Below are 9945 nucleotides of genomic sequence, written 5' to 3'. Positions count from 1 at the left end.
GGGCTTCTAACAGGGCTAGGTACTTGTCTTGGGTGAGGAATGGTCTTTTCCAGTGCCACTCTCATTCCTAGGCCCTCGCCAGCGCCTCGGAGCCAGTTTCCTGGTTCTGCCCTGCTCTCAGGCTGCCACCAAATCCTTTGAAGAGTCGGCACAAGTCGGCGCTTTGAAGGAGCACATTCCAGCGCGCTGTGAGAAGGACCTTTGATCGCCGTGGGGGAAGCGGCAGGGAGCGGCCCTGGGCCCGCGCCAGTCCCGCAGAGGCGCGGCCCGGCTGCCCTTCCCGGGGAATCCCGGTTGGCCTCAGCTGCGTCAACACGACCCCAGAGAGCGATCCTGAAAGTGGAGTTTAACATATAAGGGGCTGAAGGAGCCTTTCTGTTTTACGCCTTCAGGGGCGCGCTGTGGGGCAGCCGCAGCAAAGCGTGAGCAGCTGAGCTGGTGCCACACGCCCAAAGTTTCCGTGGGGATAGCCAGAGTGGTCCCTCAGACTCTGGCATACAAGCATTCGGCTCAGAGGAAAGTATTCAGGAGCTCGACAATCAGCTTGATTGTCCTATAAAATTCATAATGGGGAGCTCTCAGTGTGCTGACAGTGTGTTACAGAGGAGATGCTTCGTGTGCCCAAAGGAGGAATGAGGCACCAGAAGGTGCCGTTGCTGATGTCCTGCGGACGTTGTGGAAAAGCCCAGGTTTTGCACGTTTCTAGCCATAAAGAATGCTCTTACTCGAGCCTCTGCGGCTCTTGTCATTTAGGGATCTAATGTCTCAGTGATGACATTACCTGGCTGACGTTTCCTGTTTATTTCTTTTTAAATAACAATACCAAGCACTCACAAAACATTTTGTACTTTACAGCATTATCAAGCATTAACTAATGAACCTGCTCACACCCAAATGAGCTATACAATATCATTATTACATGTAGAAGGACAGAGTGACTCCTCAGGGCTACAGTGAGTCAGTGGCAGAGGTAGAATTGTGCTCATGGTCCTACTTAACATTCATTCCAGCAGACTGTACAGCTTTGCACACCTGGAAGGTTTGCAAAACCATCATAAATTATTAGTTGGTTAATTTTGATAGTTTCTTAAATAAATGCATCAATTTATTCCACACAGAAAGCTTCAGCTATGAAATTCAGTTTCTTAATCGTTCATAGGACCTTAAAAGTGTCAGTTTTCAAAACTCATATTTGCATCCTATGATGTGGTGAGTGCCTCCCCTTTTCAGGTGGTACAGAAAAACATTCTCAGAATATGTTTTGATGGAAATAAAAGGATGTTTTGGTGTGACTCTGTGAAATTTATTCTGCATTAAGAATCTTGACCTTGCTATGAACCTTCTTTAGGTATTTCTCATGGCCCAAGGACATATGATCTAGACGCTTTGTAAGTCCAAATATATCCAGTAAAATTATTGAGGACTTTTTCATTGCTTCTTTTCTAGATAAGGTAGTTTTCCACTTTTAATGCTTTTCTATTTCAGTTTTTTTTATTGATACTACATTAATCTCAGCCAACACTAAGAACACCTGTGGTTCTAAGATAGCCAGATATCTGAGATACCATGTATGTCCAGATCTCAAAAAAAACCTGGAAAACTGTGCTGCTTACATCAGACATTAAATTGTTGCATATGGACACAGTCAAGAGTTGATTTTTACATATGGCTTTACTTCCAGAACATATAAAAGGCATTTTAAATGCTTGCTTCCTTTGACCTTTCAATTCCACTATCAGTTGTTACAGCAAAGAACTGTAGAAATGTTTCAACTATGTTTCTCTATTTCTAGATATTTCTTTATCAAAGTGTAGGAATCCTCAACAAAACAGCAGAACCAGCACACTGGACACCATTCTTAGTAGGTACCATGTTACCAAAAGGCAGGCAGAAAGTGATAAACTTTGTCTAATGACTTTTCTCTCAGTGAAAATAAAGGTGTGACTGAAATTTATTTTAGAAATTGATCTAACCAAGTGGCCTCCCTTTCACCAAACTGGAGGAGGCTATGATAAGAGTTTGAGAATGTCCACAAGTATGGAATGGTTTAATAATTTAGGCTTCATGTAACAAGCACATCAGTAAAAAGACTGTGGATGAAAAAGAAGGAAACAAATCTCTCCATCCAGTGGTTAAATGTTATAGAGCTGTCTGGTATTGTTATCAAGTCTATATGTCTCTACTTTAGAGGTTTTAAATTTGTTCATCTGTTTCATTTCTCCTTAGCATCTGAATCATCACAGGACAGTTTTTTGTGTTGCCGCACATTTAAAGTGAAATTGTACCCAGTTTCTTAAAGAATTGTATCATTCCAAGCAGAATTTAAGAAAAAATACACACAGTAAATTATTCTGATCACAGAGGGGAAAGAGAACTGTGCTTATGTAACAACCTTCCACCTATTTGAATAGAATTACCTGCTAAAAGAATCACTCCTGTGAAAGCTGTATCCAACCTCAGATTCAGTTTATATAAAAATACATAAATATGCAGCCTGTCACAGTGTATAAAATTCTGTTATCCTTTGTTAACTAGAACTATTCTGAAACTTCCCATAAATTCTGAAAATACTTAATTCTTTTTCCACAAAGTCATAAAGTCATTGTGATGTATTTTTAGCTCTTCTTAAGTGCATTCTTATTTGATTGTGATAAATTTGTAGGGAAAGGAAAGTGAGGTCCTTCAGTCAAAAAAAAGGTGCTATATTTTGAACATATACAAGTAAACACAAATAAAACATGGTATTTTATTTCCGTGGATTGGTTTCTCTGCAGAACATAATGTCTCCTAGCTAATGGATTTAAAATATACTCTGCTCATGTATTAGGTGCCAGGGTTTGGAAGTTGTTAACTCACTTGTCTACCATTGGTTTCTGTGTTGCCATAGTTATTATATTGTCCCCTTGCATTGGCTAGCCAAATGGCCAATCCCCTGCTTGGCCCAGCAGCCCTTATAAGCTGCGGGAAATTTGAATAAAGTTCTTCTTCGCTGCTGGATTCCCTGTGTGGTCTCTGTCTCCTGGCTTAAGTACCTCCGCCGCCTGTCCCTGCCACGAGGGACGGGCGGTGGGGGAGTGATTCCAGCCCTGAAAACCTTCACAGAGTGGCCGGTAGTGACCCCCCAGAAACCCCTCGAACTGCAACAATTAGGCAATATTTTCAATTAAACTTTTTTAAACTCTCTAAAAGTATTCCTAGATGTAGCAAGGTTGGTACCATCCTTTTTGCATATTTATTTGTAATTACGTAATCTTTTTTTCCCCATGGATAAACTTAGATTAACAAGGAATTGGGGAAAAAAAAAAGGAGGCCAAAAAAAATTAAGAAATGTGTGAAACGTGTGACTCATTTTCTAAGAGCAGCTTCCTGTCTTGTATCTGATAAAGCAGAAGCAGACACTTAGACACTTTTCCTCAGAAGCAGACACGGGTAACACTACCAGTGGTACAACAGGGACACTGCTACACGGGGACACATGGCTGCCAAGGTAAGTGTTCAAAATCCAAGAAGTCAGACACACAACTTATATTCTGGAACAGGTTTCAAGCTATCTCTCCCTTAATGTGAGGTTGGCATCATACAATAAAAAGAAGGGACACAAAAGGAGCTGGAAAAGATTTCTGTGGGGGAAGGATTATTTGAATCTCAGCACAACTGAAACATGAGACTAAGGGGCAAATGACAACTAAAGATTGATTTAGGGAAGACATGCCAGCTTGATTTTTGTTTGTTGTAATGATTTTACCATGATCAAAATACCTGGTGCTTGTAAGAGGGAGTTTTCAATATTCTGAGCTGTCCCATCACTGCAAAAAGTGCCTCAGGCCTCACAGGGGGTTCCAGTAGATCTTCTGTTATTGTTCTTTAGTATTTTATGGCACTAACAAAATACTCAGTGATATACATAGATATATATATAGATAGATAGATATAAACAAAGCTTAAAATTAGCAGAAAAATAAGCTCTGGTAAAAATAACTTCTTAGAATACCAAGTATCATGTACATGAAAATATTTTGTAAATCTTTCTTCATGCATAGAGGAAATCTTGATGCACATAATGATATAGCAAAATAATACTTGCCTCCATGGCCTATATCCTGAAAAACATGGCTTTTTTCTTTCTATTTGCTCACATTAACAGAATGTTTATGCTCAATAAAGCAGTCCATAAAGCATATTTCCAAGTTAAAAAGGCCAAGCTCTTTAAGACCTGTTGGAGTCTCTACAGAATCTTATCAGACCCATGGGTGAAATTTAGTGTTGCTTGAGGAAAAATGGTGTTCATTTTAAGCAAAAAAGTCCACGTTACTGAAAGGTGTATCTCAGTTTTCCTGAACTGTGAAGTTTCTCAAGGAAATCAACTTGGCAATAGAACTTATTTTTGAGAACACAAAGCAATCTACTTTGTTGAAATTGCTTTAAGAGAAAAAAGAAATCCAGAAAGTTGTCTGTCTTTCTGTCTTATGGTTGCTGTACGATATCACCAGTACAGCATCTACCGCAGTAGCTCACACAGTTCCTTTCTTCCCTTAGGAAGTTGTTTACAGATAAGAGTATTTATGTATTTATATATCTATACTTATGAAAATTTAACTTCAACTTTATGACTGTCAAAATTTCATCAATGGACAGACTACATAAATCTCTCTTTGAGCCTGAAGAAGATATTGCAGGAAAGCATTGATACAAATACAATATATAATTACTACCTTTCTCTAGAAACTTTCACAAGGTTCCTTAACAGGCTTGTTTGCATATGTTACTTGAAGCATAACATTTGCCTGTCCATTTCTCTAAATTTTAGTTCTTGTTGAATTCTTGTACAGCAGGTTTTCTGTAGCAAAATGACAGAGACAGGAATTATGCTAATAATTGAATAATGTGTCTAAAAGAAAAAATTACTGTTAAAAATATTTTTTTTTCATTTGAAATACAATTCATACCAAAACAAGTCTATAAAATAAGTCAGAAGTCTACGGAATTAGTCACAGTGGGTTTGGACCATGAAAATCAAACCATTAAACTACATCATTAAACAGAAATTCCTTTATAGTTTGTTTTGTTTTGTTTGTTTTAAATAAAAATCAGTGGGGTAAATTATCAAACATTGTTTTTTAGAATAGCTGTAAGTCAATGCCATCCTCCTTGGCAAAACCAGCAGGTACGCTCAGTAGCTGACAGAAAACCTGGGAAGGCATTAAGGTAAGCAAAATCATCTTGCATTACAAAGTCCTAATTATCAGAAAAACAACTGAGCAACAAAGTATGATATGGACTACATCCTCTGAAATAAGACCCCAAGCAATTTGACTGGAATTTCTTGTAATCAGGGAAAAACAGTGCTTTCTGCTTTATATTTCTGTGCAAGAAACTGCAGCGTGCATTGTGGTATGCTTCATTTGCTGGCTCTTTGACACACTTAAGTATAGGTCATCAATACATGCCAGAATGACACACTTCTCATTATTATCCTGATTGAAAAGCATGTCTTCATATAAGTACTATCAATGTGTCATCACAGCTGGGACATGGATTACCTGGATGTTAAACAGTCTCCAGGGCTGCGTTCACAGAAGCTAATGAACATACTGTTTTAAAATAAAAGAAAATGATGGGGTACAGTGACATGTGAATATGAAGGACAGAAAAAACTTTCCAAGATGGCAAATTTCATGTGGTCTCAATTCATTTTTTTGCATTTCAGCTTCAGTGGCCCAGCCTGCCATTGATCAATTATACCTTCAGATATTAGCTCCTTAAGGCAGATGGCAGAAGAGCAAAGCAAAGTCTTGCCCCACATAACATGTGGTTTATTCAGACAGGTGCAATATAAGGACAAGTGTTTTACCCTATGATCAGTGAGATCAACAGAGCAAAACTCTTAGAAACAATGAGCTAAAATGAGAAAGCTGAAGCAAAAAAGGTGGGTGGTATGAGGAAATTGTTGGTCTGTGAGTAGATATGAAAGAGAGAAGCTGTTGTGAGCAATATGGAGACAAGTTAGGAGCTTGTAAGGATGACGATTCTGTAATACAACAACTAACAAAAGAGAAAGAGTTTATGGGGGAGGGAGAAGGAATTCCAGTTTCTCAGTCACGAGACTAGTAAACACTGCCTCATACACTACATTACACACATGCTTTTGAAAGGGCATGTTTCCCTGTTAGACATGAAGAGACCTGTCATAGGAAAAGAGATGCTTAAATGTGATTAGAAGAAGAGGTAGTTATTTTATCTTTTACTCATCTGGTCTGTTTGGTTTTGGTATGAAGTGGGTCAGCAAAAGCCTGCAATCCAATTTTTAGAGCTAGATTTTTAATTTGTGATACTTGTCTATACTGGTAAGCTTACAATGCCCTATTTACCGTGTGGTTTTACTAAACCACACTGAAATGTAGAGATGTTATGTTTGTCTTAAATACAGACACTGCATTTTTTTTAGTTAGTTCCCATGTAGGTAAAGTTCTTCAATGGACCAAATTGGCAAGTCATTCTCAAGAATTTTCTTTGTCTTTCAAGCTTGGGAAATAATTTAGCTCTAACTGTAAAAGATTAACCAACTTGATCAAATAAAGCAGTGGCTGGTAAAATTAAATGCTTGCTTTCTGACTAGTTTTGTCATTAGTCCTTTTTTTTTTTTGGCATGAAAGGGGTTTTTTTTATAGACAAGACATCCATATAATAACCTCTCAGCAAAGGCAATAAACCTGCTTGGGTTTCTCTGATAAACCCACAAAGTTCCCCAAACACACGCATCAAACCCATAAAAGGCTGAATTTTTCTTACCACATGGGAAGGTTTCTGCACACGAGTTGTTTTCAGTTTGAGTTCTTTCCCATGTGGGGACAGTTGCAAAATTGCTATCTTGCAACCTACTCCTTCTTCAGCCTCTTCACCTCCCCTGCTGGTAGTCCAGGCTCAAAGCACAGATGAGTTATCACAGATAGTCTCTGAAGCAGTTTGTATATTTGGCAGTAGAACTGGACCACAACAAATATTCTCCATTCTCATATTTCCTGAACATAACAATTAGGTCTTTAGAGAAGAGGACTACTGAGTGTCAGAGCTGTGATACAACCAGTGACTACCAGCTGTCTCACTGCTATGGTTGTACACCATTTCTTACTTAAAGGTCAGCTCTTCAACTTGCTTCTACATCTCACACGCACAGCTCCTCCCATCCCACTGCTTTAGTCAGAGCTGCCATTTTACTGGTATATTCATGTTGAAGCTGTTGATACCCACAGCTCTGGTAATGCCTAAGATAAGCTTAATTGCTAATGGTTTTATAGCTCATGCATGGCAACTGCAATTTTTAGAGGAAAGAAGTGTAAATGAACAACTGTACTCAGAGACTCCACCTGACATGAGTCAAAGGGACACCCAGCAGATTCTCCTGTGCATGCAGGAACCCAACAGCCTTCCAGGTTTCACATGAGGGTTTCTAGGACATGCAGTAAATTTTGCTGAAATAGTACAGTTGATGGCAAGTTCTTGCAGGATTGCATACAAAGGAAGACAGAGAAAGCAGGGATGTGTGAAGGTACAATGAGAGAGTGATTCACAATAGGAAGACATACCAGTCATGCATTTTCCTCTTCTGAGCAGATCCCAACAGTAATTGAATCCTTGTGTTTCTATCCGTGTCCCTCCATTGACTTAGAGGGGATGAGGTTATTTGGTTATTTATGTTCCCAAAGTCATGCTTACCAGAATAATAGAAAGTGCCTTTCTATTATTTCTAGGCCACTTTCTGATCTCCTTCAACTCTCCCACAAGACAGACCTGGGATTACAGGACACCACCCCACGACCAGAAGTGTCTTAACTACTCATCCTGCTTCTGCTGTAGAAGTTTGCATCTAACTGACCTCAACACCTTAGATTTTGGGTTCCTCATCCTATGCAGTCCTAACTCCAGGAGTGTTTAAAACTTTTGATCTCCTACAAACACAGTTTCTTTCTTCTAAAAAAAAAAAAAAAAATACACACACCAAGAAGCCCATAAAAAAACCAAACAAAAACAGTATAGCTGACATTTTTCTTCTTTAGTAACAGAAGGTGAGAATCTTGTCAACAAGGTTCTGAAGTAACAGATGACCACCCATCAGACTACAGAGGGGTCTTTATTGCACCCAGGCTGGAATTAGCCCAAAGATACTACTTGGGGCTTACAATGAACAACAGCACTGCTGAGTGCCATGATGATCACACTCTGGATAAATATTTGTTTCCATTTGTGTACAGCGTTGTGATGATGATCAGTGTCCCCATCAACTGCATATCCCTCTATTCATCTTGCATTCAGGTGAGGAAAAAGAATGAGTCAGCAGTCTACATCTTTAGCCTATCCCTAGCTGATCTTTTGTACTCTTTGATTCTACCTCTGTGGATTAATTATGCCTGGAATGGAGATGACTGGAGACTCTCTGCCTCACTTTGTCAGGTTTCTGCCTTCCTTATGTATATGAATTTCTACACCAGCACCGCGTTCCTTGCTTGCATCTCTGTTGACAGGTACCTGGCATTAGTTCATCCCTTGAAGCTCCAGCACTTGCGCACAAGAAGATTTTCGCTGATTGTCAGCTTAACTGTTTGGCTTCTGGAAAGCATCCTGAATTCAGTCATATTGGTGTACAAAGAAGTATTCAGTGATCCTTGCAATTTCACTAATCATACATTATGTTATGATACATACCCCCTGGAAGGGTGGCAGGCACGGATAAATTTATTTCGGATATGCTCAGGGTACTTGGTCCCTTTGATAATCATTGTGTTTTGCTACCATAAAATCTACCAAGTAGTGAAGTGTAACCAAGCCACACTAGATGAAGAAAAGAAAAAAGTGAGGAAACTTATTCTGAATATCACAGTTAGTTTCATTGTTTGCTTCACTCCATATCACATTATATTGCTTATTCGCAGCATCAGAGAACCTTCCACCACTGACCCACACCTTTTGCTGCCGATGTATAAGGTTTACAGAATCACACAGGCCTTAACAAGTTTGAATTGCATTGCGGACCCCATTCTTTACTGCTTTTTGAGTGAAACTGCACAAACACACATTCTGAATGTGCTGAGGTGCTGCTTGTGCCTACGAAAGCGTGAGGAAGACCGAGTGAAAGACCATGCTCTGTGCAGTTCTGCTACAAAAAGCAGTGCCCTGATCACCTACAGAACTTCCTGTGAAATGGAGATGTCAAAAAAGCCTGAGTGAGCACATTCAAAGCAAAATTGGATGACCTAAAGGGAAAAGAAAGAAAAATTCTTCTCCAGTCTGTACCTAGGAAATACCCCAAAAGTTAGAGATGCCAATCTAAAAAAAACCAGTAGCTGGAGGCAATAAGAACTTACTATAGGATCAATGAAATCAATGGAGCATGAACACGTATCTTTAAATCAGGTATGGTACATAAATCAAGGACAACAAACACATGCACAGTCAAGAAGAATGACCGTGACATGACAGAATTACTGAGGATTCCCCACAGAACTGCCTTCTATTGCAGCTTGCTAGCTAGCCCACAAGATGGGCATTCATGTACTCAGCTGGAGGAAGGCTGAAGTCGTCCTTGTCCTGATTGACAAAGGAGCAGACAGAGGGAGTGTTGTAAATTTCTCTCTAAATTCATGGTATAATTTAGGCTGCTGTGATGGTTCCTGTGTTTCAGTGAAGACTCAAATTGTTCTTCAGCATACACCTGAGATCACCCATTTCTTAAAATTTTTACTTCATGTGCAGGGGTACTTACCTGCTCTTAAGCTTTTCAGCTTTTGTTTCCTTTGAAATATACATGTTCTAATGAATAACCATATTTTATGCAGTTTCATTACAATATCAATATTGGGATTCAGATAGTGGAAGATTCATTACTTTAAGTGCTTATAAAGAACCAATTCTAGCCACTACTGTTTTAACTCAAAATAAACTTTTCCTGAT

General features: G+C 39.2%; 1 protein-coding gene across 1 annotated transcript; it reads left to right on the top strand.

The window, feature by feature from the left end:
* The first annotated feature begins 8163 nt into the window (after positions 1–8163).
* GPR65 (G protein-coupled receptor 65) lies at positions 8164–9222 on the top strand. The gene has a single exon (XM_039382812.1). It carries the CDS (start codon positions 8179–8181, stop codon positions 9220–9222), a length of 1044 nt encoding a protein of 347 aa, XP_039238746.1. The 5' UTR covers positions 8164–8178.
* Positions 9223–9945: the final 723 nt, after the last annotated feature.

Source organism: Pipra filicauda, unplaced genomic scaffold (assembly GCF_003945595.2).
Source record: "Pipra filicauda isolate LSUMZ 115617 unplaced genomic scaffold, ASM394559v2 scaffold283_size971201_pilon, whole genome shotgun sequence".
Taxonomy (NCBI): Eukaryota; Metazoa; Chordata; class Aves; order Passeriformes; family Pipridae; genus Pipra; species Pipra filicauda.
This window is presented reverse-complemented; position numbering and strand designations above follow the sequence as displayed.

Excerpts from the sequence above, each read along its gene's own strand:
- GPR65 (XM_039382812.1), top strand. The coding sequence starts at position 8,179 with ATGAACAACAGCACTGCTGAGTGCCATGATGATCACACTCTGGATAAA.